Source organism: Octodon degus, unplaced genomic scaffold, assembly GCF_000260255.1.
Source record: "Octodon degus isolate 3935 unplaced genomic scaffold, OctDeg1.0 scaffold00075, whole genome shotgun sequence".
Classification (NCBI taxonomy): Eukaryota; Metazoa; Chordata; class Mammalia; order Rodentia; family Octodontidae; genus Octodon; species Octodon degus.
In genome coordinates, this window is record NW_004524651.1 from 11,343,047 (window position 1) to 11,359,477 (window position 16,431).

Sequence of the window (16,431 nt, forward strand, 5' to 3'; positions counted from 1 at the left end):
GGGAGGGGGGAAAGGGAAAAGGAGGGGGGAGAGAAGGATGGAGCTGTACTGAATGTGGACAGGCTTTATTTTTTCCTCATTCCCTACACAGTACATCGTGTCAGCCATCTGCGCGGTGTTAGGTATCTTGTAACTGAGCTAGAGACGACGGGAGAATGTGCCCAGGCTGTGTGCACGTACACAAGTGCTACCTCCGGGTCTTGGGGCTGTGGGTCTCGGCCCCCACCGTGGGGCTGTGTTACTAAAGAGGGATATTGAACATCTAATTCAGGAAGGACAAGGAACAGAGTAAAACCTAAGAAAAAAGAAACAACAACTACCAGAGCAGAAATTATTAAAAAGCAAAAACAAAAAACCAGATCAGCAAAATATACATCTGGTCACGAGGAAAAGCTAATGAAATACACAACCTCTGGTAACAGAGCAGAAAGGACAGGAAGAGAGCTACATATAACCAGAATTAGAAACAGGATAGCTTTCCCTGGCAAGTACAAGGGCCTGAGTTCAATCCTGGATTCTGCCCAAAAAAATAATGAATTAATTAAAAAAAAAGAAGCAGGACAGTTTTATCATGACGGAATAATATGAATTACAGTGAATTTAATAAGCTAGATAGTTTTCTAGGAAAATATGATTTTTTTCCCAAAAGAAACAAATTCTGACTAAATAATCATTTAAACATTGAAATGTAGTTAAAGGTTGACCCATGCTTACACACAGACCCTAATGTACTTGTAAATGATAATTTGTAAAGAAATAAATCAAACTTTACTAATGCTACCAATACTTGGAATGTCATGATTGTATAAATATGTAAAACATAAATATACATGTTCTATACATTTTATAAAAACTACTCTTAAGAGGATAGAAAAAGAGTGTTCCTGTATTTTATTTCAATTTTATGAGCCTGGGACCACCTTGAAATCAGTATCACTCAAGAACTAGAAGGAAAGAGGAAGATTGCGGCAGGCGCGCTGGCAGGGCCTGCAAGCCCAGCACTCAGGAGGCCGAGGGGGAGGCTCACTGCAGCTCCGGGGCCGGCCTGGCCCATAAAATGAACTCAAGGCCAGGCTGGACTGCATAGCAAGACTCATAAAATTAAAAAGGAAAGTTACAAACGGATGGGAAGAGAGAAATGGGCCTAGCAGGTTGGCTCCAGGGCTGGCTGCAGGCAGATGTGGAAAGACACCTAAGTCCTGGGCACACGCGAGCTGCGCCCCCAGAACAGCTGGGTCATTTGCTTACTCACGCGGACCCAAAAGGAGTCACAACTGAGTAGCAGATAAAGACCTAAATATACCAGAACTTTAAAACTTATGAGGAAAAAATAATGAGGAAACCTTTCACACATTAAAGGAATGTTATAAAGATGCCAAAAGCCCAGTACATTAAGAAAAAGATGGGAAAGTGTGTTTCCATGTGAAATTTTCCTTGGTGCAAAGGCTATGCCAATTAACCTGACAAGTCAAATGTAGTGGTACCTTATGTAAGGTGTAAAAACTTACGAGCACTATTTTCTGGACTGAAAATATCCAGCCCGCTTCTGTCTTCCCATTGCCTGTCTTCCGGGAGCCAGGTGGGAGGCAGGAGCTGGCTCAGGGCTCAGACAGCAGGTGCTTGCTTGGGCCAGCGTAGAACAGGCCTCTCCCACTGCGTCCAAGAAGTGGCAGTGTACTTGTATCAGGGTGTGTGCCGGCTGGCACTGCCGTTACGAAGTCCACAGGCTGAGGTCTCAACCACAGATGTGGAAGGAGCTGAGAGCCCAGATCAAGGTCTGACAAGGCTCAGGGGCTAGGGTGGGCTTGCTTCCTCTTTTTCACATGGCTACCACCTTCCTGCTCTCGGGTGTCTTCTACGGACACTAATCATATTAGGTCGGGGCCCCGCCCCTGTGGCCTAATTTACCCTTCATTACTTCCTTTGAGCTTGCATCTCAAGACACAACCACGTGGGGCTTTATGTCTTCAGCATCTGAATTGGGAGGTATACAAATATTTAGTTCATAACCTGCTCTGTGGAGTTCTTGTAAAGGTTACATGGGTTTCTATGTGGTGGGTGGTTACAGAAGTGCATGCCCATTGGGAGGAGACATGGGCACAGAATTAACCTTTGTGCTTCCACTAACAAGCCCAAGACTTGCAGTGATGTGTATAATAGCCTCGCCCCCAAAGTAATTCACTTTCTTCTGCGGAGGTCAACGCCTCCAGAATGGTGCACGTGAGAAGAGACAGCCTCGCTGGCCTCCCCTCCACTGTAGCCAGCTCCCAGCGGGGCCCCAGAACCAGCACCACAGAGCTGGCAGGCAGGGGCCGACATCGACGTCATCGTTGCCGAGCTATGAGTTTCCCGTCCATCACCAGTGGCTTTGTTCCCCTGAAATGTGCGCTCGCTCCTGAATCCTGCACCCTCCCATCAGCGTGGTGGGGCTCCCTGCCCCACGGGGGGCACTGTGGACTTGCGCGGTGACCGTGTTCCGGTGATGCGCCCCTCAGGCTCCCCGGTCTGCACCTAACCTCACCTCCAAGACCATCCCAAGGTAAACTTGGACAGTGGACAATTATTCATATATTAACTGCTGCATATTTTAAAACAGCATACGCAAATGTTTTGCATCATCGAAATTCTAAACTATGCTATAGTCAGACTCAGAAACCTAAAAAATTATTTTTAGATGATGAATCGTTTTAAAGAACGACAGAGACAGCAGCATCTTCAGCGGACAGGTCAAAAGAAGATTGTGTGGGAAAATTACTTCAGTAAAAAGCAATAATAATACAGTAAATCCCAATGCCCCTTGGACATGGCAATTTTGCAGAGCTGGGTTTCATTCTGGGAAAATAACTGAAAAGACAGTGCGGCCGCGATCACTGTTGCTGATCAAGCGCCTGATGATAAAATCACTGCTTTCTATGACAGAGGCTCCCCTGACAAGTCACCCTGGAGGCCCGGCCAACATGGGTACCCGAGGGGGGGGGGCTAGGTTTCTATTAATCCTTTTGTTTGTAACTCTTTGTCCATAAGATTTAATATCTCAGAAACCTTGGCCCAGGTGGGCTTATTTTAAACTCCTTGTAAATTCTTCAGGTTGTAGTGTCGGAACACTAATGCAACACTAGTGACAGTGACACTAATGGCATTTTTCCCGAAAACAGCTGGCAGGATGGAGAGCTTGGACAAGAGGTCGGATGCCCCTGGGAGGAGCCCCCACCTGTCCCGGGCTGCCTGCCATTGTTAATCCTGCACACGCTCCCCATTTGCCATGCTTGAAAACAACAAAAAACCACCCAAGAAATCAAGATGACATGGTTTTTAAGGGCAGCCACCACCTCCTTACCATGTCTCCCGCATGTGGCACATCCTTCATGAATTAGGCATGAGCCAACGGATGTGTGTTTGTTGACACAGCCCCACTGCCAATTCATTAAGGCAGAGCTGGGCCTGCCACCCGCTCCTTCCCTGCAGCAGTCTGCATCAGGTGGCTTTAATTGCCCTTGTCTGGGCCACTGGGAGGCCTGCTCTGTCCCTGCACCTGCTGCAGGAGACAGGGATGTGGCCCTCCCCGCCAGCAGGGTCCCTGGTACCTCTGCCAAGAACTGTCATTCTCTAAGACTTCCTTGTCAGCACAGTGCGGCCCCTGCAGCCCGTGGGGTGTGGGAAGGGACCCTTGTCAGTTTTCCTGGCACCTGCCAGCAGATGCATACCTGGCATTTAAATGGCACTGGAATGCGTTGTGATTGCTTCCCTCTCTAATGAACCCACCGGAGGGACATTTAGTTTTCTATCCAGTCGCCGGTTTCCCAGACATTCCCATTTACACTGCTTGTGTGGAGAATCAAAACCTCCGTGGTGGCACTGAACTAATCCATCTGCCAAAGTCTCCTCACCAGATCTGCAGGCCTCCCAAAGGAGATTTTCGCACCGGTAATTTAAGCTAATGATTTCTAAACATATTTAGTCAGTTTTATGAAGACCTCATTAGAATGTGACTGTTTATTAAAAAATCCATATGAGGTCTCACAGTCATTTAGGAAAATTATTGTGGAGTCCGTCGTGAAGAGTTCTGATCACAGATGATCGAGTGTTTCCAACTTAAGAGAAGTCGGGGCCAGAGAGAGCTGCCGTCTGTTGCATCAGCGGAGGTGGCTTAGGGTAGCCGGTGGAGGAATTCTCTCACCGGCATGACCTACGCGAAGCAGCTGACCTAGACTTCATTTCTGTGCATTTCCCACTGAAAGACTTGAATTAGACATCCACGTTAACTTCTAAATTCACATACTAGGAAGGTATATCAAGATTCCAAGTGCCCCTGTTACACACAATAGACGACAACAACACAAACATACAATGATGTCTTTCTGCAGCAGTCCCAACATCTAAATCAGCAGAAGGTCCCAGAGAGAGGCAGGACTGCCCCCTTTATAAAATGTGGAAATAGCGCTTACTGCCGAGAATAGTTTTGACCACACCTACAAGAATAAAATCTTTTTTTTTTTTTTAATGCACTTAGTTGTTACAGGGTCTCATTACACAGCTTGCACTCCTAGTGATCCTCCTGTCTTCAGCCTCCCCAGCGCTGGGATTACAGGCATATACCACAACATCAGGACTCTGTGACCAGCTCAGCCAGTCCTGGGGATGGGGCTGGCGCACATTTGGTGCTGGGATCGAACCGTGGTCCCTGTGCTTGCCTAAGGAGGTGCTTAGTCCGCTGAGCTATCTTGCTGGCTCCCAAGAATAAAGTCTTAATAGTACTTTTTTGCATCAAAATTCCCAATGGGTTCCAAGACATGAAATTCATGTATAAAAGAAGAGAGGCCAACTGTTTTATAGACATTATTGAAATTTTCCCTTGAACCCTCAGAACTGTCCCCTTCCATCGATCTTTTTAAATGAGCTTGATATTTTAAGATTGACTTTTTATGACTTGAGTAATTCTAATCTTAGACTTTGATTTGTTTATGCATCTTCAGCATACCCTCCTGCTTCTGTTTTCCATCACCATTTCAGTGGGGGTGTGAGCCTCAACCAAGCCTTACTGCCCAGCGGGGGCTCGAACCTGGGCTTCTCTGGGTGTGCCATCCATGACTGCCACAGAGCAAGTTAGGAATTTAACCTGTCATTCATTCTGAGCACAGCCCTGCTGCCTTCCACTCCAAGCCCAAAGGTGGACTTCACTGCGTCTCCATCCCAGGCCCTGACAACCATGTGGATCCCATCTGGACAGTGTACCTCCTTCCACTGCCGCAGCCTTTCACTCCGCCTACTTCCCACTCATGCCAGGATCCTGCCATCTCCACTTGTGTCCCACACTGGGAGCCACTGAGGTCCCTGAGGCAGGTGGTGAAGCCACTTACTGAAGACACCACACATGCCTACTGTGTGGGCAGATCAAGGGACACCTGTTGCCTGGAAGAAAAGTCACTTTCCAGAACACTCACTGCGTGTCTGCTGCTCCATTTTGGAAAACAAATCTGCTTCCTTGGAAGGCAAACTGCAGTACAAAGCAAATGCAGGGCTGGGGCCAGCTGCCAGGCAGATTTGTTCAGGTAGGAAACACTTCATTGACAGCGCGGCTGCCTGGTGATTTTAAGAAGGAGGAGACCGAAAGAAAGCACATTCTTTCAGATTAATGCCAGGAGAACCCACATACCTTTATTCTTCCATCTCACAGAACTTTGGTAGGTGCTTCAGATTAAATATTAAGGACTGCATTTCTAACCGACATCCAGGAAGTTTCTGCATACCGCTTGATATCATTTCTGAAATATTAGCCCCACCTTCTGTAGACTTTATTTTGACAGTGCTCTTACAGACAAATATACTTATAAGCACATTTGCACGCACACACGTACACACAAGGAGATTTGTGTTATGGCTACCCTTTCTCTCTCCCACTGTCCTATATATATGAGACCAGACTCGGTCTTGCACAACATTCACACTCCCTGGGCCCAGTGCAGGTCCCTCCCACACTCGGTGTGTGACGCCGGCACACTTGGCTGTGCACACACACCTGTGTGCTCACTCCTCCCTTCCGTGGTGTCCACAGGGCTCTTCCCTGTGGTGGGAGCACAGCAGCAGTGTCTCCCTGTCTGGCTTGCTGAGTCTTCCCGGTGAGTGGGCAGGTGGTGCTCAGGCAGGGCAGGAGCAGCCTCGCGCCCTCTGCGCCTCCTGTGCCTCTGCTGCTGCCCCTGCAGGAGCCACAGCCTCTGGAAGCCTTGTTCACCTCTCCCTCAGGCCTTCTCCCTGTGTGTCTACAAAGGGCGAAAACGCAGAATGGGCTATGCCGCACTCTGGTGACGTCCAGACCTCACACACCGTGGAAGTCCTGTGAGACCGCGGTGGAGCGGTACGCCCCGTAACCTGGTGTGTGCTGCTCCTTCTACATGTCGGTCTGTTCAGACTCACAGATGCTCATCGCCATGATGCAGCTGCCTGCACTCCTCGCAGGTGTGCAGCGTAGGGGCCGCAGGCCTCACCGGCAGCCTGGGTATGGAGGAGCCTCACCTGCAGCTGCGCGTCAGGACACGGCCCGGTGTCTGCACAGTGGTGACATCACCTAACACCATTCTCAGAGTGTCTCCGTTGCTAAGCAACGCAGAACTTGTAGGTGACCTTTCCACCAGCTTTACCCCAGAAAAGAAGAGCAAGGACTCTTGGGAGACCTTCACAGTCCAAGGATAAAGGGACAAGACCCCTTTGGTGACCACACTACTACCTGCATCTGCCAGGCCATAGGCTTGGTGACCAAGGTCACATGGTCACCTCTGTGAATCGTAAGGTGGGGAGGACACCCGGGGGGAGGGGCGTCACAGCAGAACCCGGAGCTGGAGCCCAGCGGCTGCTTTCCCACATGGAATCTCCATCCACTGAGCCCTTGGTTTCTTCTGTGTGGGAGAAGAGCTTGGATTTAAAGTCATCCCTTATTTGTGCCCAGCTCATTACACTGTGAGCGAGGCTTGCCACGGCCATTTGGTCTGACCAAAACAGACCTGTACTTAACGCACCCAATGAACCCTTTTGCATGTAATTCTTGTTAATTCAGCCTAATCCATTATGTCCCTTTAAAAAAAAAAAAAAGCAAAAGTCCCTTTCTTCAAATATTGATGAATTGCATGCCAGGTTCAGAGCTGGTTCTTGATATGCTATAATTCATCTGGCACCCCAGCAGCAGCCCCGCCTGTCGCTGCAGCGCCGGATATTACAGGATCAAAGTGAATCTGCAGGTATGAATAACAAGTGCTCCTCCCAGCACGCTCCCTGGGCTCTCCGGATCTGCAAGCTGTATGTGGATCAGCTCTTCATGGCTTTCCCACTGTGCCCGGGGCGCCTTGCCCGGCACCTGCTTCTCAGTCACCTCTGCCAAGCCCTGGTGCTGCCTACGGCACATGCACCCACTGCTCTGCCACAGTAGCCAGCCTGAGAGACCTCACTTCCATCCGGGGCTGCTGCTTGCCTGTCTGCCACTTGACTGGCCAGGCAGAGGCTCCTGTGTCATCTCACTTTGCCCCTCGCCCTTGCTGTGCCAGTGTGGGTGTGCTGCTGGACACTCGCCTGCCTCTATGTCCATGCAGTGTCTAAGAGATCAGATGACAGGTCGCCTGGGAGCAGTGCATCACAGCAGAGAGCTTTCCCAGTGGCATCTTGGTTCCCCCATCAGCACAAGGCAGGATGATGTGGGGCCGTCCCAGCACCAGACTCGTCCTGGCTTTGCTCCCACCCAGAGCAGAGAATGTTGGTTTCCCTGCTTTACACAGCAGGCACCCCATCCTGAAGCCCATGAGGAGATGCAGCAGATGGCACCCCTGCTTTAACACGGCATCTCTTCCTTGTTTCTAGGACCTGCTCAGTGGCCTGGACCTATCTCTACCTGTCCTCAAGGCATGGATTACCTGACCAGCCAAGTCCTGAGGCTTCTAAGGAATTTTGGGCCAAACAAGGGGCAAAGCAATCTGGAGTCTGAGTCATGGTCCTGTGACTTGCACGGGTCCCTGATCTGAGCCGTCATGGTCCTGTGACTTGCACGGGTCCCTGATCTGAGTTCTTTCAGAGTCATGAAGTAGTAGCAGTCTTACTAGGTTAGTTTCCCTGATGATTAAGCAAATCAACAAGAAGAATGTGCTGTAGTTGGCTGGAGACCCCAGAATTCTCCACCTTGGAATGGTGCCTGCCCCACAGAGATAAGAGCTAGAGCTGAACCTGCTGCCCCATGTCCCCTGCCCCAGGTTGACAGCAGTGAGGACATGAAACAGCCCTAAACCAGAGATGCACAATGTTTCTGAAGATCCCTTCACACCTGGCAAGAAGACAGCATGTAAACTACTTCGCTTTTCCTGGATTACTGGCTGCAGAGGTTGGGGTCAGGGAGCATGCAGCTGGGGATGTCCTTTGAAGACAGTAGGACACTAGTGCATTCAAGCAGGGTACAGCTGCAGCAGTCACTGGCAAGTGTGAGTGACACTCAGGTTGGCTGGAGTGACAGACGTTTTGCTGGAGTCACCATAGAGCAGGGTAGTGAGTGGAGAAGGACACAGGCAAGCATGGGGCGAGGAAGGAGCCACTCAGACCCTGACCCTGGACTCACAGCTGCAGCTTTGTGCATCTACTGCATACACCCACCAAGCCCTTACTATGTGAACCCCGTGGATGGGCAGGTCTTTAGAGGAAGAAAGTGCATCCATTATTTCCCCAAAAATGGACTCTTTCTGGATGCTGGGAGGGCATCCAAAGTCCGGCTGGGGCATTTTTGTCTCTTCACTTGATTCATTCACATACATAGGACTGCTTAGATGACACGCAGTCAAGAGTTAGGCCCGTCAGCCAGGCATGGTGGTGCATGCCAGAAACCTCAGCATTCTGGGAGGTTGAAGCAGGAGGATTATAAATTCAGGCTCAGACTGAGACCCTGTCTCCAGTTTTTCAAAACAGAGCTGAGGATGTAGCTCAGTGTAAAGGTCCTCGTACTACAAAAAGGACAACTCAGGCAGGTCTTGCATTGCAAGCGCTGCAGTCTTCCAAGCCCTTGGCTCTGCATCACACCCCCTGGTGGAAACATCGATTCTTGACTCTTCTGAGAGTCTCCTCTCCTGGTTTTGAGTTACTTCAAAGAGCTAACACATACCCCACAAAAACTGCATGCAGGGGCAATGATTTTCGGAGTCAGAGCCATTTCACCTGGCTAGTGTCCCCCTTAGCACATTAGAAAATGTGGAGCCATCATGGTCCTGTGACTTGCACGGGTCCCTGATCTGAACTGCGACCCTGATGTGGGGGAAGAGAGGGGCTGCTGTGGCTGCTCCGGCTCTGCTGCGCTTCCATGTGAACTACAGGCTTGCATCTTTCTGGTTCTGTAAAGAGCATCATTGGAAATTTGGTGGGGATCCCATGAACACATAGCTTGCTTTTGGTAACTTGGCCATCCAAAGAATACAAATTCTGCCAATCAGTCCATGAACATGAGGGCATTTCTTTCCATTTCTGAGAGTACTCTTCATTTCCTCCCTTTAGGGTTCTGTAGAGCTCTTTCACTCCCTGGTAGGGCTGATTCCTAGGTGGTTTTCAGGCTATTATGAATGTAAACTTTTTTCCTAATTTCTTTCTCAGCTAGTTTCTCCTTGGTATGTAAAAAAGCTACTGATTTTTTAAAATATTATTTTGTATCATTTTATTTTTCTGAATTTATCAGATCTAAAAGGCTCAGTGGAATATTTAGGCTCTCCTAAGTGTATATCAACAAAATGAAATAATTTGTCTTCTTCCTTTTCTAATTTACCCCTTTTATTTCTTTCTCCTGCCTAGTTGTGTGGTTAAAGTTTCATGAACCATAATGAACAGAGGTGGTGAAAGTAAATATCTTGCTCCTGATTTGAGAAGAAACACTTCCAGTTTTCCCCATTCAGGATGACATTGGCTGAGGGTTTGTCTGATACAGTGTACATGTCTTACTTTGTTGAGTAACGGTTCTTCAACAGCTAGTTTCTTCAGACTCGTATCATGAAGGAATACTGAATTTTCCCAAAGGCTTCTTCTACATTAACTGAGGTGATAGCATGATTTTTAGTTTTAATTCTACTTATATGCTCTATATTATATATTGATGTATATACGTTGAACCACTCTTATGTCTCTGGAATGAAATCATCTTCATTATGGTATATGAATTTTTTACTTTGTTATTGGGTTTGATTCGCAGGTATTTTGTGAAGGATTTGTGTGTCCATGTTTATCAAAAATAATGGAATACATAAGTGCTTCCCTGGCAAGTGCAAGTGTCTGAGTTCAATCCCCAGTTCCGCCAGAGAGAGAGGGGGAGACGGGGAGAGGGAGAGGGAGAGAGAGAAAGAAAATCCTAGAACAACATTTCCTTTTTTGGTTGTGTTACACTTCAGATCTTGACTACCACTGAAGGCTGGCCCTGGGCACTACTGGGAACATGGGCGGGCTATCACAGGGATCCTGGCAGCCTGCCCCTTCCTTTCTCTCTACCCTCCCGGGCCGTCATGAGGTGAACTGTCCCCTTCCACGGCACCTCGCCACAATGGACTGGGCTACCACAGACCCAAATGAGCGAGAACTGAACCCGCTAAAACTGGGAGCCCAAGTAAACCCTTCCTCCTCCCATGTGATTATCACAGGTATCTATCATAGTGACAGAACACGACTGAGACAAGTCAGATGAGCTGGAACAAAGGCTTGTCCATCGTAGACCCTCCCCTGCAGTCACAGCACCTGTACTGTCAGGATGCTTAATGGAGCGAGTGTTCTTGTTCCTGGAAGATCTCTATATGGGTATTTTGGGTACAGAAAATCCGTTCTTTGGAGACAAAGCTGGAAGATGCTTGTGGCTCAGGCAGTAGAGGACCTTCCGGGCAGAGGCCCTGCTCCATCTAGTCACCAACAGAGCCATGCTCCTCAGGCTGGGCACAGCTGTTAATAGAAGCACAGTTACTCTCCTTTGGATGTCTCCTTCTTATACTTAACAAGTCAAAGCTAGTAGCCCCCTCTTTCTTTTCTCTTCCTTTTGTCCCTCGGAAGCTGTGCTTATTGGGTCCTGCCCTTAAGAGCTAACACCCAGCTTCTGTGTCCCTGTCAATCACGATTTCTTAGCAGAACAAGTCCTCTGCCCTGCACACTGACCTTCCATGGCCACATTCTGCCCGGCTTCACGAGGCCCTGCAGCTGTTAGCGGCTGCAGATCAAGGCATGAGAGCAAAGGCCGTTCAGACTTCCCGCTTGATGTCTCCTCCCGAAGCCAGAACCGCCTAGCACGATGGAGGAGAGTATCTGTGCCTTGGGTTCTGCCCACCCACTCAGCCCTGCGTGGAGATGGCGTCCAAACCCAGCGACCTCCTCGCCCCACCACCGTGGCATGCAGGACCTTGAGCCAGCTGCTGGACCTCCCCGACTGCCTTCCAGTTCTGTGTCCCAGAGCAGGACTAAGGAGGCTGGCGGTCAGCCCTGGCCCCCGCCCCACCCCGGTCCTCTGCTGGACGAGGCCTCAGCCATGAGAGCACCGCCATCCGCTTCCTCGGATCCTGGAAATGAGGGTCTGGGCGCTGTGACCGCGGCGCTGTTAAACTCGGGTCTTCCCACAACACAGGTGCCGTTTCCTGGTCTGTATTCAGATCGCACCGGAGCATGCTAGCAGGAGGGCAGATGTGCCAGCCTCTTTCCCTGCGCTCTTGTTTCCCAGGGGCAAGGCCTGTGGAAGAGAACAACACAGGTTTCTGTTGGGAGCCCTGCATGGCGCCTGGCGCCCAGCGCTCCCTGGAAGCCCTGCTCCCTTCCTCCCTCCCGGCCCTCAGCGGGCTCCTTGCCTTCTGACCTCCCCTAGTAGCCTGCGGTCCAGACCTCAGAATTCTTACTTAAGAATCAGCATGAGCAGTGAGAGCACCAGGGATGCACACACGTGCACGACACCTCCGCTGCTCTGAGTCACTGACCCAGGCTTCCCAGATTCATCCATTCTCAGGATCTCTTGGCAGTTTCAGGAACCTTGGGGCTGTGCCCACCCAGAAGCTGTGGTTTCCTTGGGCTGGAATGTGGCCTGGACTTTGGGCTTCGGCTAGACATTCCCCCAAAGTCATCCTAGCATAGAGCCACCTCCCCAGCCCCCATCAGCGTGGCCTCTGGCCCTGAGGGCTCTGCAGGCCCGAGGTGTGGTCTCAGTCCTGCTGCCCAGTGCAGCCACAGACCTCAGCATCACCTCAAGCTGTGCTCTCCTGCCCCACCATCCTGGGTCTGCTGCGTTCAGAGACTCCCCCCAAGGGCTTCTGATACCTGCTGGTTTAGAACCTTAGAGCTGCTGCTCCTGCGGTGGCAGGATACCCTGGAGGTCAGGGTACAGGTGGACTCCCTGGAGAGTGGCACTCTGACCCCCAACACTGCTGGCCTCACTGGCCCGGGGATCATCTGGGTGCTGGTTAGGTGATTCCCGGCACACACCTGAGATCCCAGCACTCTGTGGAATCTTTTATTTATTTTAAAAGAGAACAGCACTCAGTTCTCTTTTATTTTTCTTCAGGGGCCAAAGCAGGAGGATTACAAGTTCCAGCCGAGCCTAAAGACTTAGCAGAACCCTAAGGGTTAGGAATGTAGCCCTGGAGCAAAGGCCCTGGCTTCAGGTTCTGCTCAGGAGAAAGTAAGCATTCCGATAGCTGTTGCTGTGAATTGGAAGTCCTTAGTGCATCCAAAAGCCAAGCTGATCCTGTTGGCAGCAGAGACTGGGCCGCCTCCCACAGCCCTTGAGTGGAAACGAGCAGGCACCTGCAAAGCACTGTGCACATGATTGATGGCTAGATGGGCCGGTGCTGGGCACCGAGGTGATTAGACCTTTCTGCTCCTCGCCTTCTGGCTGGAGGCCGTTGCCTGCCCGCTGTGCGTGAGACGCAGCACAGAGCCTGAGCTGGAAGACGTGCAGGGTCTCGGACCTCAGGAGGCAGGAGCAGGCACAGCGCTGCCCAACAGCATGGCAGTGTCCTGTGTGTGATCTACTCCAGGGTGCCCTGACATGCCAAGTGTCACAGGGGAGAAAGGGAAGCATACTTTCTCTTCCCTTTATTTAAAATGAAATATTAAATTGACCCAAGCCTAAGCAATTTAAAAGGCACTAAAAAGGAACACAGCTTAGAAGAGATTTCAGGAAGCTGCGAACGGATGTGGCACAGCATTTCAGGAGTTCTGGGGGATGCTATGGAGAGGACCAGAACCCAACCAGCTCCTTGGGGCACCCCAGAGGGAATCCACACTCCACATGATCCCCCACATCCTGCCAGCCCAGAGCTCAGAGCAGGCACTGCTGCATCCGCAGGCCCAGGCCACCACCAGGCTGTGCCCACCTGGTATCCCAGGCCACCAGCACCAGGCCTGGCCAACTTGTGTGCTGTGCACGGCATAGGCAGAAGGTATGGAACCTGCCCTTGGCCTGGACCTTTGGGAGAGCGCTGCTGTCAAAGAGAGCAGTCCCAGAAGAGAAGCTCCGTGCCCTCCCCACGTGCAGGTGGCTCTCCTTTCCTCTCAGCATTTGTGTATGACTTAGTGTTTGCAGTCCATGATGACTGCATGGAGTGGGGGGCCACACCTAGTGGTCTCCACTCTTTTCACTCCTCCTCCACCTCCCTCCACCTCTTGGGCTCCTCCCACTTGCAAAAGATCCACCTCCTTGTTTTGTGTTCTTTTGTATTTCTATTTATATTTTAGGTTTCTCAGAAAAGAAACAATCCGATGTTTAAACTTGTGTGTCTCACTCATTCCACACAATATGGTCTCAAGGTGCACCCATTTTCCTACAAATGACTGAGCTTTGTCCTTTCGTAGCACACAGTGCTCCACTGTGTATAAATCTGTTTTCTGTACCACTTGTCTGTCTGTCGATGGACACCTAGGCTGCTCCACGAGGCAGCTGCTGCGAGTTTTGCTGCTGTAAACGTGTGTGCACATGGATCACTGGAATGCCCTGTCTTTAAGGCTCCTGGGAAGATCCCTGGAAGGGGAAGAGCTGGCTCAAATGGAATCTCGAGCTTTAGTGTTTCGAGGAATCTCCGTACTGATTTCCACGTGGTTGTGCTAGTTTGCGTTCCCTCCAACGGCGTAGAGGTGCTTTCCTCTCAATTCCCAGGCATTGGATTTCCCTTCCGGGGCTGGCGCTGGGAGTCGGCTCTCTGCGTAGCCGCCTGTAGTGCTACCTGCGGTGTGCCGCCCGCTGCTGCCGGCTGGGAGAGCAGAGCAAGGCGAAGCGCCTGCCTGGGGCCGGCGCAGGAGGTGCGGAGCGTGATGGGAGGGCAGCGGCGTCGCTTCCGGCAGATTCACTTCATCAGCGTCAGGGAGTTCGTGTGGGCGGAACCGGCGTGGGGGTGTGACTTTGAGATGTCCTCTGAGTTACGGAAATGCATCCCTGCTGGGGAGGGCCGGCTGGGAGCACACTGGCGGCAGAAGGTCTCGAATAGGAGTTGGGCTGTTTGGAGATTAAACTGCACATCTGAACACAAAACGTAAGCGGGTGGAAAGGAGAGCGGTGACATAAGGCTGGAAGGCTCGGGCCAAGTTTTCCAGGTTCCTTCCACGCGGCTGAGGAATCTGTTTAATTTCACGGACGGTGGTTAGAAGCGGGCGATCCCAGGGCAGCGGAGCGAATGCGCAGGGCTTACGCTGGCAGCGGGCTTTTCTGCTGTGCGCTGTCCGGGGCTCACGCAGGCAGACTGGCGCCTAACCTGAGGCTGTTTGCGGCAGAGGGGTGACAGGTCGGAAACCGCATCTGGGCGCTTCTCGAAGGGGCGAGCCTAGCCTTGGCCGCATTCCCGGGCCAGGGAATTGGCTGGGCTTTGTACTGAGTGCAGGAGGAGCTTGTAGGGGCATGACAAGGAAGCCAGAGAGTGAGGGGTGTGAACAGGGAGGGCCCCATAGACATCGGACTTGGCCGTGTGGGCAAAGACTTCTGGGGACGACACCCACAGAAAAAGCCAGAAGTTCAGTCAGGCACTTAGAGCCGCAGACGCAGACTGACAGAATAAAAATGCACCCCCAGAGGGGCGGGGACGCTTGTTCAGAGACGCGTAAGAGCTGGGACAAAACCCTTAGAAGCACGGTCTGTCTCCCAGGCAGCTCCAGGCCTCACTCACGCCGAGCTTTTGCTCATACCTGCAAGCAGCACATGCAAAGAAAACTCCTGGGCAGAAATAGGCCTATCGCATTTCTTCTGCCTGAGAGACCCTCCAGGCAGAGGTTGTGCTAATGTGCAGACTGTGTCCCTATTTTGTCAAGTTTTTTTCACTGCTTATATTAAAATGACTTTGTTGGGCCCGGGGAGATGGCTCAGTAGAACAAGCACTTGCCTGGCAAGCGCAAGGGCCTGAGTTCAATCCCCGGTTCCGCAAAAAAAAAAATAAATAAATAAAATAAAATAAAATAAAATGACTTTGTTGTTCTAACCTGCGCCGGCCACAGAGCTCCTTCCTCCTTCAGAAAATAAAGGACTCCAATCTTTAGTGTCAAATTTGATTTTCTGCTCCTGTCTTCCTGAAACTAGGAGACACTCAGCATTGAGAGCAAGGGAAATGCTGCAAGCTTCCTTTCAGGGCTCATGTTCCCTGGCCGTCCCCTGAGGACAGGCACAGAGGACATGAGTGGCCACTGTGAGTGGGACGTGGCAGCGTCATGCAGCTTGTCAGCTTTGGGCCACTTTCCTGAACTTCACTCCTCCCATGATTCACGTTTTGCTTCTTGCTGGAATTAAAACAGATGGTGGGAGGACACAGCCCTTGCCCAGAGGGTGGGCTTCACCTCTGGGTTTGCATGCAGACCTCAGCCTGCCCCCCGTAGCGCCTCCCGCCCTTAGGGGAGCTAAGGAAAAACTGAACCTTTAATTTCCTTCTGTTTCCTAAGGTCAAATGCTGCAAATACTGGCCAGACGACACAGAAATATACAAAGACATTAAGGTTACCCTAATCGAAACAGAACTGCTGGCGGAATATGTGATAAGGACATTTGCTGTGGAAAAGGTAAGATGGAGAGCTAGAGCGGCAGTGTGCTAACCTCGTTGACTTATCCCGGGCAATTTATTTGTGGTCCTGGTGAGCACAGGCGGCTTCTGAAGGCCACATCCTGACCCGGAGTCTATAACAGCTCAGCGCCACTGCAGCCAGTTGGGTCCATTTCATAACAATTCGTGAATTTGCAACTAAACTGGAAGATAAAGTCTGTCTCTTTGTGCCTACCCCGCCGGGTGCGATCCTGCCCTTCTCTTTGTGCACCCAGCGAGGCCTGTTGAGGGCTGCCACCTGTCCTGGAAGTCTGCTAGAGCCCCTCCCTGCGGAAGGGCCCTGTGGGGGTCCCAGAGCCACTGAGGGCTGCTGCTGAGATGCAGCTGCTAGCCATCCCTGGGGTCATGCACTCCTCCACAGTACTGCCAGGCTCCATTCAATACGGACAGA

The 16,431-nt window shown here is 51.0% G+C and overlaps 1 protein-coding gene across 1 annotated transcript in view; it reads left to right on the forward strand.

Moving 5' to 3' along the window:
* The window catches only part of Ptprm (protein tyrosine phosphatase, receptor type M), a 681,934-nt gene that overhangs the window by 629,894 nt on the left and 35,609 nt on the right, over positions 1-16,431 (forward strand). The window contains exons 23-24 of the mRNA XM_023720402.1: positions 8,256-8,317; positions 15,883-15,999. Coding sequence (XP_023576170.1) covers positions 8,256-8,317; positions 15,883-15,999 — 179 coding nt within the window. The remainder of the gene's footprint in view (positions 1-8,255; positions 8,318-15,882; positions 16,000-16,431) is intronic.